General features: G+C 42.7%; 2 protein-coding genes across 3 annotated transcripts; both read right to left on the bottom strand.

The window, feature by feature from the left end:
• Positions 1-25,009, bottom strand: LOC307237867 (armadillo repeat-containing protein 1-like). The gene is made up of 7 exons (XM_080010655.1): positions 24,869-25,009; positions 24,024-24,216; positions 18,714-18,805; positions 16,743-16,926; positions 14,766-14,882; positions 495-569; positions 1-250 (listed from the first exon to the last, which is right to left on the bottom strand). The coding sequence occupies exons 2-7, from the start codon at positions 24,183-24,185 to the stop codon at positions 59-61; spliced, it is 822 nt and encodes a 273-aa protein (XP_079866781.1). The 5' UTR covers positions 24,186-24,216; positions 24,869-25,009; the 3' UTR covers positions 1-58.
• On the bottom strand, positions 4,670-8,519 carry LOC307237868 (uncharacterized protein). 2 transcript variants are annotated; one of them, XM_080010657.1, is made up of 7 exons: positions 8,093-8,519; positions 7,907-7,998; positions 7,760-7,804; positions 7,559-7,670; positions 7,099-7,202; positions 5,492-5,572; positions 4,670-4,765 (listed from the first exon to the last, which is right to left on the bottom strand). In XM_080010657.1, exons 3-7 carry the CDS (start codon positions 7,781-7,783, stop codon positions 4,748-4,750), a joined length of 339 nt encoding a protein of 112 aa, XP_079866783.1. In that variant the 5' UTR covers positions 7,784-7,804; positions 7,907-7,998; positions 8,093-8,519; the 3' UTR covers positions 4,670-4,747. The 2 variants fall into 2 exon arrangements, with proteins under 2 accessions (XP_079866783.1, XP_079866782.1); XM_080010656.1 differs by having other exon boundaries at positions 7,760-7,998.
• Positions 25,010-25,728: the final 719 nt, after the last annotated feature.

A 25,728-nucleotide genomic window follows, 5' to 3' on the forward strand; every position in this document is an offset into this window, starting at 1 on the left:
TGTGTGTGTGTGTTAGTCTGTACAGTCTGGGATTTGGCAGTACGGTGGCCTGGCGGGGTCACCAGTAGAAGGAGCGCGACAGGAAGTTTGCGGTGGCCCCCAGCCAGCTGACCCCCTCTTGGCCGGAGCCCACGCGGGTCACAGCCTTGTCGGGGTCCTGGGAAGGACTCTCTTCCTCGGGGAGGTAGTCCGGGAGCTCAGCGTTCCGCTCCACCTCCAGAGAACCGTCCTCCGAGAAGGGGATTAAGATCTGGGGGGAAGGAGGGGGGACACGGCTCACATTAACCAATCACAGGAGGGAGTTTCATTTGAAAATATAGTATAATTAGTACCATTATACTTGATATTAACATGGTTCAGTGTGATGACCTTCAGCTGTATTCTATATGGATGCAGTTCTCAGCACTTTATCTCACACTAGAGAGACTGGAACTAAGAAAACCAAGTCTTCCAGCTTGGAGTTGAGCTGAGGAAGACGTCAAAGAGGATCTCACCTCCTCTCCGTCCTCGCCCTTCAGCACCTGCTGAGCCTTCAACACCTTGGTGGCAGCGATGGCCGACGCTAGGACCTGCAGAACAAACACCTTCAAGTCAGCATTTAACAGTAAGGCAGAGCTCTGTGAGCGACCAAAGCAACGTCGTTTTGGTGGCTTGGCTGGCTGCTTTTAGTCGCTTGGCTGGCTGCTTTTGGTGGCTTGGCTGGCTGCTTTTGGCGGCTTGGCTGGCTGCTTATATTCGCTTGGCTGGCTGCTTTTGGTGGCTTGGCTGGCTGCTTTTGGCGGCTTGGCTGGCTGCTTTTAGTCGCTTGGCTGGCTGCTTTTGGCGGCTTGGCTGGCTGCTTTTAGTCGCTTGGCTGGCTGCTTTTGGTGGCTTGGCTGGCTGCTTTTAGTCGCTTGGCTGGCTGCTTTTGGCGGCTTGGCTGGCTGCTTTTAGTCGCTTGGCTGGCTGCTTTTGGTGGCTTGGCTGGCTGCTTTTAGTCGCTTGGCTGGCTGCTTTTGGTGGCTTGGCTGGCTGCTTTTGGTGGCTTGGCTGGCTGCTTTTAGTCACTTGGCTGGCTGCTTTTGGTGGCTTGGCTGGCTGCTTTTGGTGGCTTGGCTGGCTGCTTTTAGTCACTTGGCTGGCTGCTTTTGGTGGCTTGGCTGGCTGCTTTTGGTGGCTTGGCTGGCTGCTTTTAGTCGCTTGGCTGGCTGCTTTTGGCAGCTCAAGCACCAGAAAGCCCTAAACTCTGTTGAAAATATGATTTTAATATTTATAACAAATGTTTTGTCACTGCTGTGTTGACCGTATGGGTTATACTTCCTTATTTTCAGTAGACACAGCGTTTTCTAACCCAGAACTTGCCTATTGTTGACAGACAAAAAGTATCAATAAAAGCTATCAATTGTATTGTGTGTTGTATTCAGCTTGTGTATTTCTGATGATTGTGTACTATATAGCCTATTTGTTGTGTTAAATGTCAAGTAATAAAATGACCTTTGTAAAAAGATCTTCCAGTGATAGCGTCTTGTTGTTTGATATAATTCAAAGTATCACTGTTTATCAAGATGAGCCCTGTGGAAGAAATTCTTCCGCAAAGATCATTGAGTTTAACCTGCCCGCTACAAGAAAACAACTGAGAATATTCAAGATATTTATTCTGCAGAATAAAGAGAAAGGTTCGGCGCTGCTCCGAAGCAGCGTTCTGATCAGTCTCATCTTATTTCTGGTCAAGAGGCTTCATTCAACAACAGAGGGTGTGGCTTGGCTCAGAAGTCATTTACAAGTCTGTGTCCCTCAATTGTCTCCCTGAATGTTACCTCACAGTGAATTGACAGGAAGTTGTAAATGAGCTGGCAGACGTGGATTACGATCCCTTACAATGCACCTCCAGGCTCCCCGTTGTTATTCCTCATCTCCATACAAGGTAAACAGGACCAAATGAGATCTGGTTCTTCCATGTTAGAACTGACTTTGTAGAGAGAAAGAACATTTCTCTTGACAAAGTTGGGGGCTTCCTGGGTAAACAGAGAACGTTTTAAAAAACTCCCGTCTGGAGGTGGAGGCCTTTGTCCTCAATCTAAATAAATGATCAGCATTTTTCTCTCACAACCCTGTGGTGTAGGTGGGATTTATAATCCAACAAATTGATGGAATTGCCCTCTTCCATTTTAACATTTTATAAGGATTTAGTAAAGTTTCATGACAATTACAGAACGTTAAAGTCACCATGACCAGCCGTGGCCGTGGTGACTAAGTCTTCGCTTCAAGGCTTTTGTTGGCTTGCTGCCAAAAGCATCAATGCTTTTGTTGGCGAAACGAGTCTCAACCAAAGATGTGGCTGGATGTGCAACTAAAGCAGCTACAGCAGTCAAAACTGAGAGCATTGCTGCTACCAAAGCAGCTGTAGCTGGCTGCTGATGATCACAACCAATCTTCATTTTATCACTCAACATCTTATTGAACAGAACAAATATTTTGTACAGGGGCTGCATCAGTATCAAAAAACACATATATAAAATAATATATATATATGGCTTCGAGATAGATGCATGGATGTGTTTATCATTATACAGTATATGAGGTCATTGCTAATACAGTGATGTTAGAATTGGTACTATATATATTAGTAGTTCATTAACAACTGAGCAATGGATACTAATAACACTTTAATAAATGACCATATCGTACATCCACCTTTGCAGCATATAGCATATTGTTGTGGTCAATAGCTGCTATGGATTATTGTAAAGGAGTTATGGGTGAGGGCGTTGTTCAGCAAAAGTGAATAACAATGAGGTAAAAAATTAAACAAACAGAGTGCAAGAATAAAGATAAGTAGAAATAGCAAGAGTAAGGTATGGAAGACTAAGGTAAGTAAAGATATATTCACGGAGTAAAGAGAAGCTCATTGTACAGCGGCCGTATTACACGCTGCCTGAAGTTACGAAAGAAGAATTTACAATGAAAATTGACAGAATAAAGTGCACGTCACTTCCCTTTTCTAGGCATTGTGCTCCTCAAAAGCCACACAAACCTCAGTTTCCATCGTCCTTCATTTCTTCACAAAATCTGTCAAAATTCCTTTTTAGTTGAAACCTAAAGATAAAAAGAGAACTTTTCCTCATCTTTTTTTTTTTCACCTTACCTTTTACCTTTTTTTAGCGTGCTGGACATACTACACAGAGTACTTGTTCCACTACATGTAGGACAGAGTTAGTTGCAAGTGGAGTTGAACTTGTCAAGCTGCAATGAAAGTCTTTATTCATCTTTAATCATCAACAACTGCTGCAACAACTCTGTCCTGTGTACGAGCTGTGAGACGAGCAGAGCACAGAACCACCAGCAAGCCCCTCTTTGGAGAACCATCTGACCATGTAGCATTCAATCATCATTACTACTGCAAGAGGGAGAATCACCACGGTGACACAAATACACATAGAAACAAACAACATGTACATGGAAAAACATAAACATAGAAACAAACAACATGTACATGGAAAAATAGAAACAAACATGTGCATGGAAAAACATAAACATAGAAACAAATAACATGTCCATGGAAAAACAAACATAGAAACAAACAACATGTACATGGAAAAACAAACATAGAAACAAACAACATGTACATGGAAAACCAAACATAGAAACAAACAACATGTACATGGAAAACAAACATAGAAACAAACAACATGTACATGGAAAAATAGAAACAAACAACATGTACATGGAAAAACATAAACATAGAAACAAACATGTACATGAAAAAACATAAACAGAAACAAACAACATGTACATGAAAAAACATAAACATAGAAACAAACAACATGTACATGAAAAACATAAACATAGAAACAAACAACAACATGTACATGAAAAACATAAACACAGAAACAAACAACAACATGTACATGAAAAACATAAACACAGAAACATCAGAACAACATGTGTTGACAAAACACAGTTAATTAAGTCCAGGAAAACTGCAACAGTGATTGGTCACGTGGCCTCTTCCTGTCATAGTTATGGCAGTAAAAGAGGGAGGAAAGGAGGTGTGTGTGTGTGTGTGTGTGTGTGTGTGTGTGTGTGTGTGTGTGTGTGTACAGGACTCATCCCGTTTAGTTGTTGTGTATAAGTTTGGTATTATGTTGTGGCTCCTCCAAGCAGCAGAAAAGGCCCCTGAGCCCCCCCCCCCCAGCCGTACAGACACCCCACGACCGCAGAAAAGCCCCCGAGGACCCGCCCTGCAGCCACAGAAGACCCCCCCGGGAGCCCAGAGGAGCATTACCCAGTCCCAGGGAGCGGGAGGAGACCCTGCACCCCTGAGGCGCACACATACAAGCCACCCCAACGTGCAGGTTCACAACCCCAGCAGCGACGCCATCCTATTCTTCACCGTCTCTGATGTTATAATAGGCTCTGAGCTGGTCTGCTGAGTCCACTGACTTTACGGAAGACATTTCCCTTCACTGCGATCTTGCATCGCTTGGCTGCAGCTAGTGTGTCTCGCAGCAGTACACTATACTCCTATAAAGAGGAATACAATTAAATAGAATGAAATCTGAAACAATAGTATTTCTCCAAACTAATTAATTTTCGAGTAGTTTGAAGTCTGAACACACCGTATAAAACAGTGTGTTTCAATTGATTCACACTTGAAAATAAAAATGAAACAAACATGTATTTATAGACTGAGGGTTTCCACAGGGGCTACGTTTATTGTACTCAGTTTGTACTTACTTTGTCGTTGCCCTGGAGATTAGGGCTGCTGTCAATGTCTGCCTCTACACTAAAAAATGAACAAAATGGTTGTTGCAATGCAAGACTATAAAAACGAATAAGGGACAGACAGTACTCGGTTTTAAAGGCCCAAAAGTCATCTGATGTTAATGTAATTACAGAAAAAAATAATGAAATACGCTACAACTATATGACTGTATATATGACTGTATATATGACTAATTATTGAATAATTATTTCTTAGTTGGTTGCAACAAATTCTGATTTTGAATACAGGCAACCATACATTTATACATTATAAAGTAAGTTTATCGTGCTATTGGCAATTCCAACAGTAAAATAAAATGATATAATATAACATAATACAATTAAGTTTAATACAACTTCTGTTAAATACAGTGTGAAAATGGTATTTAATTTGTATTTTCCTCCACAGTTTGATATAGTGCAGAGCCACAGGACACTTAAATCAGGTTATTTGTCACCAACATAGTAAGGTTACCTGTCCATTGTTTGTGGTAGTGAAGAATGAACCTTTTCTTAAGGAGGAGACACTCGGCCCCATATACAGTATACTGTATATTCATCCCATATTGAACACCACTGGCTGATGACCTAAAGTATAAATCCGCTAACATAACCTAGACAACTATTCATTTTAATGTGACAAAATCAATACAGCCAAAGCATACACTTAAATCATTTTAAAGACAAGTGTATAAGCTTATATAAACAAATGGTTGAGTTGCTTGTGGAGTCACTGAGGTCAGGTTACCTCCTGGGTGCACTGGACCTCTGTCACATTGGGACAGTTGACGGACAGCACTGTCAACAGTCTGTTCAACAGCTCGTACGTCTGAAAAGGTAGAAAGACACAGTATATTGGAATAAAGACTAGATGTCTGACTTAAACTCCATCTTTACAGATGAGTTAACTATAATGGCAAACACAGTGAAATGTTTTGGAGACGATGAGGCCTTGCACAATGCCAGCGTTGCTCCAATACCAACACCGCACGCCAAAATAAATACACAATGAAGCACATGGTAAACGACTGGAAGAGAGGGCCATCAAACAAGCCACAGATGGCAGCCTATAATCCATCCCATCTGCATCTGAAACTTTGGCTCGTCAGAAGGACAGGCAATAGCACACAGGGTGGTTAACTCATGAGATGCTGCGATGAGGTCAATCTCCGAGCTTTTGTCCTCGGGCTGAAATCACCGATGAAGACCCCCCCCAGCCGCAGGACGGCTCCAGAGCCTCCTTCCCCAGGCTGACCCAAACCTTTTCATAGTTCTAAGAAAATTTTGGAGGAACAGTCCCTTTTTCTGTGTGCGGGAAGTAGGAACAATCATAGTTGTTAGAACGCCATGTTGAGGGACTTTTTAGCTCCTACTCCAGGGCACAGGAGGAACAGGAGGAAACTTCAGTGATGTCAGTGCACGGCCCCTCGCCCCCAGCGCACTGAGGACAGTCCGTCCGGTCAGGTAGCATCCCTCTGTGTGTGGACCAGCCCACGTACACTCAGTGGTAGTAAAAAAAAACAATTAACGGGTGCCCCATGATGGCTGTGCGGTGTCCCGATGTGACCCCATGCCTTACAAAAGTCGACACTAACTTTAAAATGATTGAAGTGAAGAACCAGCAACTGGGCGTTTATTCCTCGCCCTCAAATTTGTTGAGAAACAGGTTTTGGTGAACTGATGAGCTGAAATCAGTGAAAGTTACATAACTAAAATACAACACACAACTTGTGCTGAAACTCTGTCGGCTTACGTCACTTCAGAGTTCCACTGCAGTACGAATACAGCCGGGAAGAAAAAGCTGTTGAGGCTGTCTAGTTCTCAGGGGCAGCCCCCCAGGTACTTGTTCTCCCCAGGTACTTATTCCCCTCAGGGAGTCCCCAGAACTGTGCCTCGCGAAAACGCCTCATGCCTTCCCCCTTTCCTTCTTTCCTTTCATATTCTTATTCCGTGCACAAAAACACCTGAGGGGTTTGGTTATGGCCATTACTTGAAGTCGATCTGGCTCGTTTGCCCTCGTGTGGTATAAACTGTACATAAATAATGCAGTTGTGTAATATGTGTTCTAAGACTTTCAATTGTTTTCTGCCTCCACTACTCAAGGCAGAACATGAACAGTGAACCCTACTGGAAAAACATGCTCCATAGCTTCAGGTCTTCAGAGACGCTCAGATGTGTTAGGCACAGGATTTCAGACTTGGGTCAAAACAGCGGTATTGTTGAGGGAAAAGATGATGGGACAGAATTTGACCAAGCCCCAATCCAATGCCTACAAAATAAAAACCCATATTTACCATCAGAATTTATACTCTCCAACAGAGCATTGACAATAAAAGGCTAGCCTTTAATAACTACCTGACAGTTAAACAAACGCAGGTCACAATGTGTCTCCATCTTTTGGTTAAAATAGTCCACAAGGTCTCCTGAGATGTGCTGAGCTCTGTTGTGGGGGGGAATTCCTGATTACAATGGGAGAAAAGAAAAGGAAAACTGAACATTGGTTTTAGGAGGTAAGTCATAACACTTTCTAATCATGGATGCATTCCATGTGCAACTTCAACATATATGCAAGTTGGGTACAAAAAACATTTGGAAAGGCGTCTCCTTGGTTCCAGAGGACATTATTTGACTATTTCCAGGGCAGGTCAGTGTCCTGTGAGAGGATCTAGCTGGAATGGGATACCCTGTTTCTGTTTACACTATGTTGATTTTTTCACTCTCCATTTTCAGACATAATCATCATTCATTTAAAAAAGTTTTTGGAAAACCCAGGCCTCATGTCAACCTTCTACACGCTGGAAAATGCATCCCTTACTTTTCCAGGCAATGCAGTGGACATCAGGCGATTGGTGCTGATCTTCAGCTTCCTTTATCTTTTTCTCTCTTTCTGCCTTTTCTGCCATCCTGGTTTGGGTGGAAGAGAAGTCCTGGAAATAATGACAGATATATTAGGTGATGAGACAAACAGCAGATTATTACCTTATACCTTATCAGTTAGTGCCATCAGTACTGTTACCTGGTTGTTCAGGTCCTTAATCATACAAGCAGCATGGTACTTGCGCTGTTGTGAGAGATTGCTCAGAGTGAGGTGCTCTTGACACATTAAAATTTGTTGGACATCATTCTCTGCAGCCTGATAATAAAACACTAGAGCAGCATTTACAGTGCACACAAAGACCCCGCAGGTGTCAGCATCTACTGCTAGGGACAGTTTAGTGTCCAGCCTCCAAGTCCAACTTATCTTTGAAGACGTTACTGGGGAACACAAAGAAACACAAGGTTAGGTATTGAATCAACTGCTAACAGGAGAGGGGTGCACTAATCCTACATATATAGAGTTAGTAACTACCTCAAAAGTTCCATATCATCACCTCGAATGGGTTCATATTTTCCCAAGGAGTCGTATACCCCTAACTCCTTTTTTAAGTCCAACACCTGGAAACAATGTTGACACGCGTGCACTTACTAGTCGAATAAGGTGAACAGGGAGACTCGTGACTGAAACATTAACACACATGTAACCAATTGAAATGTGCAATGAAATCAATTGCAGAACTGTAATATAACTCTTCAGTTGACATTTTTACAAAACATGCAGCCAAAGGATAAAGCGGTTTCCTTCCTCAGGAGAGTCCCAACAATTCTTGGGAGCAGGATTTTTTCAGCTGGCTGTCAAGAAACATTGAAGAGGTGACCACGTCGATCTGCTCCGTCAGCCATATTCTTTCTTCCTATATTCCTTCCATGTGTTCATTAAGGTTCAATGAAAAAATGGAATGAAGGTCTTCAGTCAGTTTTTATTTTGTTATATTTTTAAATAATGACATAGACTTACCAAAAGCCATTACAGTTTTTTGCTGTCAACAATTTGTTTTTTTTGGTCAAATCACGATGCCACAGGATGTAGTCACATGTTCCCAGGACAAAAGTCTATGAAAAACAACGTTTCAGTATTATCCGCTGAAAATTAAGAGTTTAATTTTCTATGTAGTGTTTAAAACAATGTAATAGTTGTGAAACACATTTACACTGCTTAACCTGACCTTCAAACAACAAGAGCCAGCATATGCTTATCTGTTTGGCAGGCTGGGAGGCTTGCGCAATTTGGAAGTTTCAGCCTGGAACAGTTAAAGACATAGACAACAGTTTTGCAACTACATACTGCATGTAGCAAGGCCTTCATTGCTCCAACAAGTATATGCATGTGCACACAGACACATGTCATACAGAGTGGAGAGGGGTTAAGACTCGGGCCCAGTGAGGGACGGGAGGCAAAATAAAATAAACATTGTAGGCTTCACCAGAATAAAGCTCCGACCAATCGGTCAAAACAAAGATACAAAACACAGGAATGACCTGGAAGAAAAGGAGTCCAAACATGAGTCGGCTGAGCCCGCTCACACAGAACTGCAAGCAGCACATGCAGAATAACTACAGGGGAAACAAGGATCATGACAACAGCAACACACCAAAACACAACCACAAAATAGTTTTTGGTTAATAATTGATACGCACTTAGGTAAGTGCCCTAAGGACGCTTGCACCCTCACGCATCAGTGCTCGTTTCTCGTCCGTTGATCCGTCCAACAGTTTTCTTAATCTGCGCTAATAATAAAGAAAATATGCATACATTTCCTTTAGGTGCTTCAGCTTGATACAAAAGTGAAGAGCAGCAGGAGAAGGGGATGAGCTGTGATTACGCTCATGAAGGTCCCTGTTGTAGCTGGTGGCCAATTCTTTGGTTTATGCTCAAGAAACTTTTCTGACATGTGCTTGATAAATATGCTGCAGTGTATGACATGAGAGAACGCTCACTACAGCGAAAGAAAATGGTCTATGCTCATATACAACTTGCATTGTATACAACACATACAGCCCAGTAGCACACAGTACCACCAAGTCTTTGGTACAATATTTGAATAAGGACTAAGCTTACGTGGCATCCTGGTCAATCCTGTACGCTGCATCAGAAAATGTTCTGTCCTTGGTGATGTCTGCAACTGGTGACTCATCTGGCCTTCTCCGGTGAGCTGGAACTAATTGTAAGAATTCCCAAATATTGTTATACCTGGCAAAACTAACTATGAAAAGAGCTGAATCAGACACAAAGAAATAAGGGTTTTCGATATACACAATTATTCACGCTCACCTATGTGTTAAAAGGACAGCTGTCCACACAGGGTGCTCAACATGGGGCTCTTCCATCACACCGAGTCAACGACGTACAGATGCAAAGCGTTGATTCAGTTGCTCCGCCGCTGATGTACTCAGCTCTGTTCAAAGTCAGGACAGAGGTAAAGGCCTCAAAGTTTTTCTTCTGGGTTTCTTTTGGTGGAACCGGTCATATTTGGAGAACCTCTCCTCTGTCTGTGTCACAGGAGGTGGGGCAGTAAACCTGTCACCACCCGAATCTTCATCAGAGGACACCACATGGCGTAACTTGTCCGCCCAAAAAAATGTATTTTGTGAATTTCAGGACTTAACAACCAATCCAACAAGAAGGTATTTGCATAATGGTATCGTGAGAAATAACCGGTCATTATAATGGTGGAATCCTGCCTGGTAGTGCTGAAAAGGCAAACTGTCATGACACTGAGTGCACTCCTTGACAGCCACAGAGAACCCTTTGGGAGAACATGTTTTTTATCTGTTATCTTCAATGTCTCTTCGTGGTCATGGCAACCACAGGCAGCTATCCACTCTTTGTCCCCTGTGTCCCTTTCATGTGGTTCTTAAAACTAACTCATTACTTACCTTTTTACAACATCAGTCATACCACACACTACAGCAGGTGTTGTGATGACTGCGTGGAAGCAGGTCTTTTTTCTCTACGTTTTTAGATCCATTGGAAGGTCCCTCTGAATTGTTTTGGCGTGGTAAATGTACTCTTGACCAACCTAGACGAACCTTGCTCTCATGTTCATTATAGGAATCACAAGTGGTCTGAACCTCCACCATGTGCGTTTCCAACTCTTCAATGTTGTCGTTGTGACTTTTGGTTCTTTTGGCCAAGAGGTGACTCTTGAACACCACCACTTTGCCAGGTTATGGTGTACACAGCTATGGATCTGGACATGTTCTGCACATCTGCAGCCGCCCTGCTGTGCTGTCATTCATTTGAACCTGCACCGACTGTCCTTTTCATTGGGAAATGAAGAAACAAACAGAAATCTTGTGGAGTATCCCCAGAGTTAGTTGTGTGAACTGCATGTACAGCAGTGTGGGGGGCAGCTTCCAGGAGCACACTGCTTATATCGTGAAAAGGGTTGTGCACCCCTGAAAGCTTTTGCACATTTTGTTGTGCTCCAAAATCTTTTAAAAATGGAGGGAAAAAAAAAGTTGCGATGTATGTGAAGTTAGAAAATTCAAATATACAAATTATATATATATATATATATATATATATATATATATATGGTGTGCAAAATTAAGTACATCCCTTGTTTCATTTGAACTACAGTACATTGGACACTGATAAATATGTGTTTGTATATTTCGTCACAAATGTTACTTAGATTTCATATTTATGTTTGTTATGGGTTTTTAACACACTTTCCTCTTCAAAATTGTTCTAAATCTACCTTTTTGTTTCTTCTTCTTTCTTTTCTTTTTGCTGAAAAAATGCAGATGGAGTTTGCATGTTCTCCCCGTGCGCACATGGGGTTTCCTCCACCTCACGTCAGTAAGGACCCCCACCCAAAACATGCCCACATCACGGTCTGACCAGCGATGGACACTCATCACCAGATCCCCGGGCGTCGACGAACGCTGCCCACTGCTCCTGGCTGTGCCCCCAGAGGAAGCACAAGCCAGGATGGTTCAATGCAGAGGAACCATTTCACCAGCACCATCCAAAGCATGTGGTGGTGTGGTGTGCTGTGTGATAAGATTCTTCTTCTTCTTCTTCTTAGTTGTTTGTTTCTATGTTTGTTTTCCATGTACATGTTGTTGTTTGTTTCTATGTTTATGTTTTTCCATGTACATGTTGTTGTTTGTTTCTATGTTTATGTTTTTTCATGTACATGTTTGTTTCTATGTTTGTTTTTCCATGTACATGTTGTTTGTTTCTATGTGTATTTGTGTCACCGTGGTGATCCTCCCTCTTGCAGTAGTAATGATGATTGAATGCTACATGGTCAGATGGTTCTCCAAAGAGGGGCTTGCTGGTGGTTCTGTGCTCTGCTCGTCTCACAGCTCGTACACAGGACAGAGTTGTTGCAGCAGTTGTTGATGATTAAAGATGAATAAAGAGTTTCATTGCAGCTTGACAAGTTCAACTCCACTTGCAACTAACTCTGTCCTACATGTAGTGGAACAAGTACTCTGTGTAGTATGTCCAGCACGCTAAAAAAAGGTAAAAGGTAAGGTGAAAAAAAAAAGATGAGGAAAAGTTCTCTTTTTATCTTTAGGTTTCAACTAAAAAGGAATTTTGACAGATTTTGTGAAGAAATGAAGGACGATGGAAACTGAGGTTTGTGTGGCTTTTGAGGAGCACAATGCCTAGAAAAGGGAAGTGACGTGCACTTTATTCTGTCAATTTTCATTGTAAATTCTTCTTTCGTAACTTCAGGCAGCGTGTAATACGGCCGCTGTACAATGAGCTTCTCTTTACTCCGTGAATATATCTTTACTTACCTTAGTCCTCCATACCTTACTCTTGCTATTTCTACTTATCTTTATTCTTGCACTCTGTTTGTTTAATTTTTTACCTTATTGTTATTCACTTTTGCAAAAAGCTTCATGCTTTTATTTATCACGGGATAGATAAAGAAGATAAAGAAGATCAAGAAACGAACTTAATATTGCGTAATCATTGACCTGCAAATTTGCTGAGCAACATTGCATGTTGCCATTGAACAACTCAAACCTGCAGCAGGATTTGCATTAAACCCCTGAAGTTTCCACTAATTGAGAAAATAGCTTATTGTTTAACCATGCAAACTAGAGGCTGCGTTGGGAGACCTGAGAGAAACGGTGATCACCCAACTGTTGCCCACTTTGAGGTGGTTTCTAACTTTTATTCAAAGCTAAATTAATTTTCTCTCATATTTAGTTTCAAGGTAAATATCCACAAATTGAGCGTTCCTGTTCATATGCTATATGCTGCAAAGGTGGATGTAAGATATGGTCATTTATTAAAGCGTTATTAGTATCCATTGTTCAGTTGTTAATGAACTACTAATATATATATAGTACCAATTCTAACATCACTGTATTAGCAATGACCTCGTATATAATGATAAATACATCCATGCATCTATCTCGAAGCCATATGTATATATTGTTTTATATATGTGTTTTTTGATACTGACGCAGCCCCTGTACAAAATGCTTTAGTTGCAGATCCAGCCACATCTTTGGTTGAGACTCGTTTCGCCAACAAAAGCATTGAAGCGTTGTTTTTACCGGTGGCTCAAAAGTCAGGTCCTGACAAAGCTGCCACTGGCCAGCGGCTGCTTTGTAGCCAGCCAGTCACAGCCAGCCGTGTCTATTATAACGTCCTATAACTATCATAAACCGTACTAAATCATACAAAATCTTTCCAATGGAAGAGGGCGATTCCATCAATAAGTTGGACTATAATAGTTCAAATAAATCCCGTCTGAGGAATCAAACCAAGGCCCTCTGGTTAAAGAGAACCTTCACTACCGCTCCACCAAGAGCTCATACCGATAAACAGTCATACCATACCTCACCTTGTATCAAAACATAAGACCCTATAACTGAAAGAACTAGCAGCCAGCCAAGCCACCAAAGGCAGCCAGCCAAGACACCAAAGGCAACCAGCCAAGACACCAAAGGCAACCAGCCAAGACACCAAAGGCAGCCAGCCGAGACACCAAAGGCAGCCAGCCAAGACACCAAAAGCAGCCAGCCAAGACACCAAAAGCAGCCAGCCAAGCCACCAAAGGCAGCCAGCCAAGACACCAAAAGCAGCCAGCCAAGACACCAAAAGCAGCCAGCCAAGACACCAAAAGCAGCCAGCCAAGCCACCAAAGGCAGCCAGCCAAGACACCAAAAGCAGCCAGCCAAGACACCAAAAGCAGCCAGCCAAGCCACCAAAGGCAGCCAGCCAAGACACCAAAAGCAGCCAGCCAAGACACCAAAAGCAGCCAGCCAAGACACCAAAAGCAGCCAGCCAAGACACCAAAAGCAGCCAGCCAAGACACCAAAAGCAGCCAGCCAAGCCATCAAAGGCAGCCAGCCAAGCGATGTACATCATTGGTCGCCCACTGAGTTCAACTTCATCTCTTTTAAACTGTGGTTCCTGTTTCTATTTCTATGATTTGTTTTTGACATATATACAGTACCGTGGTACCTGGACTTAGGACTGTAATTGGTTCTATAAGAACGGTCATATGTTAAAACAGTCGTATGTTAAAACAGTCGTATGTTAAAACAGTCGTATGTTAAAACAGTCGTATGTTAAAACAGTCGTATGTTAAAACAGTCGTATGTTAAAACAGTCGTATGTTAAAACAGTCGTATGTCGAAGCAATTTTTCCCCATATAAATGATGACATCATGAAGGGTGAAAATAAACAAAACACACAGAACAAACAATGTAAAAGAAATATGGATAAGCCACGAACTACGTGCACACACCATGTAGGTCTCCCGCTGAGTGACTGCTGACTGACTGCTAACTGGCTGGCTGGCTGGCTGCTGGCTGGCCACCGACGCACCAACTGCAAATTTCCACAGTGGTATCTTGGAGCAGTCGGTCGCAAGTGGATACAAGTTTTGGCGACTATGCTGCTGGTACCTTGGATTAGTCCTAAATCGATGCGCTCGTAAGTCCAGGTACCACTGTATATGGTTTCAGTTTCTACGGTTGGATAGGTGATGCTGCCCTCCGGTGGTTCATGTTGGTAAATAGAAAACAACGTTTCCAATTTTCCGCGCAAGCACATTTTTGTACCTCATGCAATTCCACGCCGTGACAATGTACATGGTCACACCCCAAATGTCTCAGTTCGGCAAACTAAACAGCGGACCCTGGTGGTCGGGGAAGAACTCACCTCGGCCTTCAGATCAGAGCGGATCCTCACGATGCATCTCTTCACGGCCATCTGAAAAGTAAAGCTGATGACTCCTCTGATCTTCAACAAGGCTTCCTCGCAGAGAGACCTCTGGCTCTGAGGAGGGGAGGTATGTTCAGTTAACCACAGTCCAACCCCAGCGACGGAATCTTCTCTGTGCAGTAACCATCACAGTACCTTCTAGGCCTGAATTAAACTACCTTGAGACAAGTATTTGATCACTTGAGAATTAAGGGAATTCAAGAGCAGCAATGTGAGAAATCATCCTCTGAGGAAGAACAGAGGGCATTGGAAAGGACTTGAAACTCAGATTATTAAAGAGGATTAAGAGGATTTTTCTCTTGGAGAAATGTTTGAAAATCGTTCTTTGAGGAACGATCATTATCTTCAATGTCTACTGTAAATTGATGACTCGGAACAGAAATTGACTACAGGTACTACTCACTCTCTGACCAGTCTGTACTGTACACTGTGTAGGATACCAAGCATCTCATCACCCTTTATACAATATATACACTGTATATAGTATATACACTGTATACACTGTACACACTTTAAACAGCTCATCTCATCATCATTCTCAGTCTCGTTCCTGAAGTCTGTCAGTATTCACTACACTAGTGTTCACAATGGCCACGCCCCCTTACTGTGAAATAACACTATATATACTATATACACGCCCCCTTACTGTGAAATAACACTATATATACTATCTACACTATATACACGCCCTCTTACTGTGAAATAACACTATATACACTATATACACTATATACACGCCCCCTTGTTGTGAAATAACACTATATACACTATATACACGCCCCCTTACTGTGAAATAACACTATATACACTATATACACTATATACACGCCCCCTTACTGTGAAATAACACTATATATACTATCTACACTATATACACGCCCCCTTACTGTGAAATAACACTATATACACTATATACACTATATACACTATATACACGCCCCCTTGTTGTGAAATAACACTATATACACTATATACACTATATACACTATATACACGCCCCCTTGTTGTGAAATAACACTATATACACTATATACACGCCCCCTTACTGTGAAATAACACTATATACACTATATACACTATATACACTATATACACGCCTCCTTACTGTGAAATAACACTATATACACTATATACACTATATACACTATATACACGCCTCCTTACTGTGAAATAACACTATATACACTATATACACTATATACACTATATACACGCCTCCTTACTGTGAAATAACACTATATACACTATATACACTATATACACTATATACACGCCTCCTTACTGTGAAATAACACTATATACACTATATACACTATATACACTATATACACGCCTCCTTACTGTGAAATAACACTATATACACTATATACACTATATACACTATATACACGCCTCCTTACTGTGAAATAACACTATATACACTATATACACTATATACACTATATACACTATATACACGCCTCCTTACTGTGAAATAACACTATATACACTATATACACTATATACACTATATACACGCCCCCTTGTTGTCAAATAACACTATATACACTATATACACTATATACACGCCCCCTTGTTGTCAAATAACACTATATACACTATATACACTATATACACGCCCGCTTACTGTGAAATAACACTATATACACTATATACACGCCCCCTTATTGTGAAATAAGGGGGCGTGTAAGGTCCTCGCTAATCAACCAATTTCCTTAACAACCTGGTCCGAGGAACAGAACTCTGTCCTTAAGCGAGGAGAACCTGTATAAATATTTACCAATTTAAAAATTAAATAAATAAATATGCTTAGAATTTCCTTTTATTAACGTAAATCACTTTGAGTTGCATGTTGTATATGAAAAGTGCTGTACAAATAACTCTTGTTGATTTTATTTCTAGCACTACGCTCACAGTGTCTTCCAGGCCATGGATCTGCAGCACCACGGTCTTGGCCCTCTTGTTGGTGGCTCCCAGGAAGAAGTGGGCCTTCCTGCGGGTGGGCGCGGCCCCCTGCTCTCCCTCAGTGGAGCTGGCGTCCTTCAGCAGCTGGAAGACCTCGGAGGCCAGCAGCTTGCTGTCCCCCGGGGTGGAGCTCCTGGAAGAGCAGCAGCACAACACCACACTTTAGAGGTACAAAGGGACACAACATCCATGGTTCATATAGAATACAGTAATTTCTTTAAGAGGTTTAAAGAGATAGATGTTCACATAAATTAATCTATAGTTATTTATTTTTCTATTAAGTTGAGAGACTTCTTTTTTTACTAGGTTATTTTGACATGATTTCATACACTGCAATGGTAAATAAACTGTACTTAATGTACTTACATATATTTACTGCTTTTAAAGACTTTTTTTCCACGTGTCTAAAAGCACATTTTGCAAAAGAGACAGCCTTTAATACATTTGGTTTATAATATTTTTATTATTTGTATGGAAACAGCCAATCATTTACCATTTGAAACTGCACTTAATCATTTAAAAACCTTAAAAGTTATATTATAGCAATTATTACACATGATATTACATTAAAAAGGTTGTTACCACTGTATTTTGAGGTTTATTTTTTTTTTTTGGGGGGGGGGGGGGGGGGGGAGTATTATTACTTATTTCTCTGGTTGCACTATTTGACCATTATAGGATGATTTTATTCACCTATTAACAGCAAAATTCATTTTTTTATAAATAATGAGCCTTAATATAGAATGGGACAGTATGTTATCGAACCGCTCGGCACGCCCCGACGGTTCAATTGGCACGCGTGAACCTGGGTACCACGATATGACGGTAGAAGTGGAGCAGACGCTTGGTGCAGCGTATGGGCACAGCGCAGCGTGCAGTAAGTGCTGCTTCCTGTTGAATCCACTGCTGCAGCTCCACATCAGCCGCATGGAGCCGGACGGCATTTATCTTTTTGTGAGAGAGGCCGATTTTTCCCAACTGCTTGCAGCTACGCAGCCTCTTCCATAGAAACAAGATAAATCTAGATGGAAATGTTTTTGTCAAGAGTGCCATCATTCAAGGTGTCCAGGTGGAAAATAACCCCCTGGGATGGGCGTGGCCCTCTTTATTACAAACCTCTTTGCAGACACTCACTTCCACTCACACTAGTGGGGGGTGGTTCACAAACGGTGCGGTGCTTTGGAACGTCTCTTTTGTAGAATGGAGGGAACAGAGTCTCGCTGGGTGATGATCACTTGTTTGTTTTTTTTTGTCAAGTTTTACAGTTTCATGTGGTGTTTAAGTTGCCGTCTCCTGACACCTGCAGATGTTTCACCTCCATGAAAGAGATATTCTAAGGGGAGCGCACCCACTGGTCTGACTGAGCTTTTATTTTATTATTATTTATTATGTGTGAAGAATACTGTTTATACCTGTTGTACACAGAAATAACTCAATATAGTACTGGTCTTATTTATTTTTTATTGTGAAATGTTTATAAAATATTATATAAATAAATAAATACGAACAGAAATGAATATTTAAATGATCCACTAAGCTGGACACCTCCCCTCCAATCTGATGAATTTATGAAAATTAATGAAACCACCACTGAACATGACCCCCCCCCCCCCATACACACAGAGTGTTACACTAGTTATTTATAACAGACAACTATAAAAACTGTCAAACCTTTAATATAAAGATACAGCCCCGTTACCATGGCACTAGTTATTTATAACAAACAACTATAAAAACATGTTTTACACCTTTTAACATTTTTTCTAAAAAATAAAAGATGCCGAAACTGTACGGTTACCATGGCCCCAAAACCATGATACAGACCTAATCGTGAGCCCACTGTCCCGTTGCATCACTAGTATATAATAATAAAGTGTCTCAAACGTCCCCTCTGAATGCACGGTCCTGTGTGAAACTCACTTGTGCACCACGCCCTGCAGGCTCACCATCATCCCCAGCTCCTCCTTCATCTTCTCTCGGTTTGCTCGACATTCCGCAAGGTAGCGCACAGCCTGAGGACGACAGCCAATCAGAACGCAGAGCTTAAACGGGAGGGTGCTCAAACTCTGGCTCTGATGATCTCATCAAGCACATCACATTTGCATAAAGCAATGTGAGGAAGACATGTTAAACTTGGACCTTTGTGTTGTTATGATGCAGCTTACTGTCTTCACACTGAAGACCAGATGCAAGATTAGATAAACTTAAGATAAACTTTATGAAATATATATATATAAGACTTTATTAAACCCCGTGCGAGAACTGTGTTACAGCAGCAGAAGTGAAAATAAAGTACAAATAGTATATGGTAACCATGTATAGAAATATGTCATTATGGTTCATTGAAATATGCTATTTTATGGTATAATATGAGTATATGTATAACATACTGAATATATCTTGAATATTATGGTAAGATAGTAGCATAGTAGTAATAATAATAATGACATGTGTGTATATGTACAGTGGGGAAAAAAAGTATTTAGTCATCCACCAATTGTGCAAGTTCTCCCACTTAAAAAGACGAGAGAGGCCTGTAATTTTCATCATAGGTACACTTCGACTATGAGAGACAAAATGAGAAAAAAAAATCCAGAAAATCACATCGTCTGACTTTTAAAGAATTTATTTGCAAGTTATGGTGGAAAATAAGTATTTGGTCAATAACAAAAGTTCATCTCAATACTATGTTATATTCCCTTTGTTTGCAATGACAGAGGTCAAATGTTTTCTTTAAGTCTTCACAAGGTTTTTACACACTGTTGCTGGTATTTTGGCCCATTCCTCCATGCAGATCTCCTCTAGAGCAGTGATGTTTTGGGGCTGTCGCTAGGCAACAGGGACTTTCAACTCCCTCCAAAGATTTTCTATGGGGTTGAGATCTGGAGACTGGCTAGGCCACTCCAGGACCTTGAAATGCTTCTTACGAAGCCACTCCTTCGGTGGCGGTGTGTTTGGGATCATTGTGATGCTGAAAGACCCAGCCACGTTTCATCTTCAATGCCCTTGCTGATGGAAGGAGGTTTTCACTCAAACTCAAAATGGCCCCATTCATTCTTTCCTTTACACGGATCAGTCATCCTGGTCCCTTTGCAGAAAAACAGCCCCAAAGCATGATGTCTCCACCCCCATGCTTCACAGTAGGTATGGTGTTCTTTGGATGCAACTCAGCTTTCTTTCTCCTCCAAACACGACAAGTTGAGTTTTTACCAAAAAGTTCTATTTTGGTTTCATCTGACCATATGACATTCTCCCAATCCTCTTCTGGATCATCCAAATGCTCTCTAGCAAACTTCAGACGGGCCTGGACATGTACTGGCTTAAGCAGGGGGACACATCTGGCACTGCAGGATTTGAGTCCCTGGCGGCGTAGTGTGTTACTGATGGTAGCCTTTGTTACTTTGGTCCCAGCTCTCTGCAGGTCATTCACTAGGTCCCCCCGTGTGGTTCTGGGATGTTTGCTCACCGTTCTTGTGATCATTTTGACCCCACGGGGTGAGATCTTGCATGGAGCCCCAGATGGAGGGAGATTATCAGTGGTTTTCTATTCTAATTTTCTAATAATTGCTCCCACAGTTGATTTCTTAACAACAAGCTGCTTACCTATTGCAGATTCAGTCTTCCCAGCCTGGTGCAGGTCTACAATTTTGTTTCTGGTGTCCTTTGACAGCTCTTTGGTCTTGGCCCTAGTGGAGTTTGGAGTGTGACTGTTTGAGGTTGTGGACAGGTGTCTTTTATACTGATAACGAGTTCAAACAGGTGCCATTAATACAGGTAACGAGTGGAGGACAGAGGAGCCTCTTCAAGAAAAAGTTACAGGTCTGTTAAAGCCAGAAATCTTGCTTGTTTGTAGGTGACCAAATACTTATTATACCGAGGAATTTACCAATTAATTCATTAAAAATCCTACAATGTGATTTCCTGGATTCTTTCCCCCCATTCTGTCTCTCATAGTCGAAGTGTAGCTATGATGAAAATTACAGGCCTCTCTCATCTTTTTAAGTGGGAGAACTTGCACAATTGGTGGCTGACTAAATATTTTTTGCCCCACTGTATGTATATGTGCTGACGTGGCTGTGGTGGTGACTGGGGACTTGAACAAGGTGAACCTTAAAAAAAGGTTCTGCCTAATTCCCACCAACACATCACGTGTGCCACCAGGAGAGACAGAACTTTGGACACTGCTACACACGGTACAAGAACGGATACATCACGCCGCCATCTTGTTGCTTCTGTTTACAAGCCGTGCATCGTACGTGGAACGGTGGTGACGGGGGATGTAAAGCGGTGGTCGGACAAATCAGAGGCTGCGCTTCAGGAGGCTCTGACTGACGTAGACGGGGACATGTTCCAATCAAGTTCCACTGATATCAGAGAGTTTACGGAAGTAGCTACGTGCTTCATAGCAATGGTAGCGGACAGCATCGTTGCCACGGTGAAAGTTATGATATTCCCGAACCAGAAACCGTGGGTCAATAAATCCATCCGCAGCGCTTTGAATGCTCGCACGGCCTCTTACAACGAAGGTCTTGTATCCGGAATTATGGACAACTACAAAGCACCGTCGTACAATCCGGAGGGCGGTGAAGGACGCTAAACAGACGCACAGAGACAGTGGAGCTAGAGAGCAACAGGACACCAGACGCTTGTGGCAGGGGCTGCGGACTATTACTAAGTACAAGAGCAGCTCCTCCCCAGCCACGAGTGTGCACGCCTTCCTAGCCAATGAACTGAACTTGTTTTTTGCGCGGTTTGAGTCCGGCGACAACACCGCTAGCTCACCAGCTAACTGGAGTAACAACGCTGGGGATGAGCGTGCACTCTCAGTGTCTGAGCATGACTTCAGGAGGGCTCTGATGTGTGTGAACACCCAGATGGCGTATCTGGAAGAGTACTGAAGACCTGTGCTAACCAGCTAGCCCCGGTGCTCACTAGGATATTCAACATCTCCCTGGCTGAGTCGGTGGTCCCGTCCTGCATCAAGAGGTCCACCGTCGTTCTTGTCCTGAAGATCACCTCTCCAGCGGCCTGAATGACGACCGTCCGGTGGCCCTCACCTCGGTGGTCATGAAGTGCTTCCAGAGGTTGATTAAGGATTATATCTGCACCTCCCTCCCCTGCACCTTGGGTCCACTGCAGTTTGCGTAGAGTCCAGCAGGTACTGTACACCAGGCTCACGCACCTGGATGGCTGGAAGGGGCCGATGTGAGATGCTGTTCATCGACTATAGTTCAGCTTTCATTACATTATATTTAGTCATTTATCAGACGCTTTTATCCAACTATCCAGCGACTTACAAGGGAGAATAACATTCAAGCTACATTGCAACAGAAACATTAGTGTAACAATAAATAAATACTGCTAAATACTGTACAATAAATAAATACTGCTAAGTAGTGCTAAGTAATTGTAAGTTAGGAGAGGAGGTGCTCTCTGAAGAGCTGGGTCTTCAGGTGCTTCTTAAAGACAGAGAGGGAGGCCCCTGCCCTGGTGGTTTTTGGCAGCTCTTTCCACCAACTTGGAACTACAAATGAGAATAACCTGGGCTCCCTCACCCTGAACACAGGATCCCCCCAGGGCTGCGTCCTCAGCCCCCTACTGTGCTCCCTGTACACACATGACTGTGTGGCCAGGTCCAGCTCCAACACCATCATCAAGTTTGCTGACGACACCATGGTCGTGGTGGTGGTGGCCTGATCACTGACGACGATGAGAAGGTCTACCGCGAGGAGGTGGCTGACCTGTCACTTTGGTGCCAGGACAACAGCCTCCACCTGAACGTCAGCAAAACCAAGGAGCTGATTGAGGACTTTAGGAGAGGATACAACCGAGGACGCAGACAGAGTGAGCAGCTTCAAGGAGCTGGGAGTCCACATCACAGAGGACTTAACATGGACTTTACAGACACTCTGGTGAGGAAGGCGAGGCAGCATCTTTACCACCTCAGCTGAAGATATTCAGGGTCTCGTGAGGATCCTCAAGTTCTTCTCCTGTGGAGCGGTGGAGAGCATCCTGACAGGCACCGTCACTGCCTGCTTTGTACTGTACTGCTCAGGACAGGAGGGCCCTGCAGAGGGTGGTGCCTTCAGCCCAACGTACCACTGGAACTACCCTCCCCTCCATGCAGGACTTATACACCAGGAGGTGTAGTAGCAGAGCTGCAGCATCATGAAGGATCCTCACCACCACCACAACGGACTGTTCCAGCTGCTGTGGTGGAGCAAGAGCCTCCACAGCCACACAGCGAGAACAGAGACTGAGACGGAGTTTCTACATCAAGACATAAGAACTGTCAACGCTGACCTCACCAGGGGCCCCACTGCCTTACTGTACTGTATGTAGTATACTGTACTACATACTGTACTGCATACTGTACTGCATACTGTATCACTGTACTGGATTAGATTCAAGAGGTTTATTCGTCACATACATATACATACTTTCATACATATATGCAGTGAATTGTAATATTACTGCATACTGAAGAAGAAGATTAATCTTTATTCGTCACGCAAATACTAGTACTAGTGAATACTAGTGTTGTATACTGTGCTGTATATCTCCATACTAATTTTATTCACAAGCCCTTTACTGCACATATGTGTATATACAAATAGTCTATTCCATCTACAAAACTGCATTCCCTTCTGTTTCGTACCCCCACTTTGAATTACCTTTTTGAGTCTTATTAAATTTTTATTTGATATTATTGATATTATTCTATTCACTAACTACTTTACCTTTTAGGAATCAGTTAGTTGCTAGGTAGGAATTAGGTTAGTTATTATGTTTGGTTTAGTAACTATTGTACATAATCACTGGGTGTGTTGCAAAGACATTTCACTGAATATATGTATGAAAGTATTTATATGTACTGTATGTGACAAATAAAACTCTTGACTTCACAAAATATGCCAATAAATTATAGTAAGGGTAATAATAATAGTCACTGTCATAATATTATATAATTATAACAGCCAAAACAGAATTTAAATGAAGGAGAGATACGAGAATGTTCAAGGTTCTGGAGCGGAGCAATCATTTCCCTGAGCTGGCTGTTGCCAGACTTTAACTGGTCTTAAATGCAGAGTTGCCAGTTCAGTCAGTTGAGTTGTATTGTCCTGACAAGAAGTATTGCAGTTCATACCTGGCAACCCGGAGCTCACCAGAAGCTGCACGGCTACTAATGGATGGATTAGTAGTTATGAGTGAATGTCGCCGCGTCCTCACCAGCAGGGCAGAGTAGACCACCTGGGGGTTGGGATGGTCCAGGAACAGGATGAGTCCCGGCAGGCAGCCCTGGTCCTGGACAATAGCTCTTCTGTTCATGGGATCTGCAGCCAAATCCCTCAGCTGGTTCACCACCGCCAGCGCCTCGGGTTCCTCGCTCATCTTCAGGCCTCACTGAGCCATGCAGCTCGATCTGGGGACCACACCCCGAATTCCCAACAAACAGCTCAGAAAAAGTGATGGATACGTTACCAGGTCCAAACTAAGACAACAAACCCTATGGCCCAAACTGAAACCTCCACATCAGAATCACAACCGGTTTGTTACGTACATTTTCATGCACAAGGAATGGTTCTTGGTAATAGTTAGTGCAGTGTTTTGCAGACGGACGAGAAACACAAATAACATTGCTTAACAGCCTAAACAAATGTGCTCTACTTAGCAGATAACGAGGAAAAAGGGCCATGAAAGGAACGAGGTGGCCGTAAGGATTAAGGTATAGACTGGGAATAAATATAAATATTCATATAGCTCATCATTCAATTTTAAGAGTAGCCTATTTCTGTAACATTAGATGAAATGTGCCTTTATCCATGTTGTCCTGCATATTGTTTCATCTTGGGACACACGTTTTATGTCTTTGCAAATCTGTACAAAAACATCAGTTATTCCATATTCATTTTTGCTCCTGTACATTGTACATATTTATATGTATTATGATGATGATTGCAGCCTCCAGTCTGTACTTTTAGGGTTCGGTTAGTGAGGCTTCCACAAAGTCATGAGGTTTGGAATCTTATTTTGGAATTGAGATGGAACCACGCTCCTCCTAACGCCCCTCTTACCTCCGGAGCAGCGTGCTGACGGGGCTCTCCGCCGAAAAATGACTCTGTAATATCTGACTCTTTAATTCTCTTTCTTACGGTGACGGGAACAGTTGTTGTCTCGGGACCGAACGCTCGGCCATCGAACCGGGCGTCTCCTCCCGACGCTCCATTGTTGTCGCACCTGCTTCCTGCTCCAGCGGTCACGTGTCGATCCGGGGCCCTGCCATTGGCTGTTTTCGGCGATCAGCTGACACTGTGGGAGGAGCCACGGCGCCTGAAGCGCGCTGATCTGGTGCTGCGTTCAATTGGAGGCGGAGCTCGGACAAAAGCACCTGAGCGGCCTGTTCCCGCGGCGAGCGGCGTGTCTCCGTCCTGCGGCGGAGGAGGCCGCGGTTACGGGGCCGCAGTCCCCGGCTCGCATCTCCAGGGCCCTAGTTCTACTGGACGGCGCCTGGGACGCATGGACAAGATGGACGACGCCCCAACCCATCGTGAACATTATACCAAAACCTAACCATCTATAACATTATACAGAGGTGGACAAATGTGTTGGTATCCTTACAGCTCATTTAAAAACAATGCTTCATTCCTCCTGAAAAATGATGAAATCAAAAGCAATTTTCTCAGTTATACCTGCCTGCCATTGCTATGTCAGAGTAAAGCAAAGAAACGGTGAAAAGAGATCAATTATATTGGAAAACGGCATGGACGGATTTGTTGGAACCACTTAGAAAAGATTATAAATAATTGGATTATAGTGATATTTCAAACTGTTAATTTTAATTGGTATCACACGTCTTCAATCTTACAGTCACTCAGCCTATTTAAATGGAGAAACGTAGTCACTGCTGTTTGGTATCATGGTGTGCACCACACTG

Source organism: Zeus faber, assembly GCF_960531495.2.
Source record: "Zeus faber genome assembly, chromosome: 12".
Taxonomy (NCBI): domain Eukaryota; kingdom Metazoa; phylum Chordata; class Actinopteri; order Zeiformes; family Zeidae; genus Zeus; species Zeus faber.

Coding starts and splice junctions, on each gene's coding strand:
- LOC307237868 (XM_080010656.1), bottom strand. CDS start 7,846: ATGTGTCAAGAGCACCTCACTCTGAGCAATCTCTCACAACAGCGCAAG. Junction 7,671..7,759: donor TTAAGGACCTGAACAACCAG/GTAACAGTACTG, acceptor CATTATTTCCAG/GACTTCTCTTCCACCCAAAC. Junction 7,203..7,558: donor CCACTGCATTGCCTGGAAAA/GTAAGGGATGCA, acceptor CATTGTAATCAG/GAATTCCCCCCCACAACAGA.
- LOC307237867 (XM_080010655.1), bottom strand. CDS start 24,185: ATGAGCGAGGAACCCGAGGCGCTGGCGGTGGTGAACCAGCTGAGGGAT. Junction 16,927..18,713: donor CTGCAGGGCGTGGTGCACAA/GTGAGTTTCACA, acceptor CTGCTCTTCCAG/GAGCTCCACCCCGGGGGACA. Junction 14,883..16,742: donor TCCATGGCCTGGAAGACACT/GTGAGCGTAGTG, acceptor TCCCCTCCTCAG/AGCCAGAGGTCTCTCTGCGA.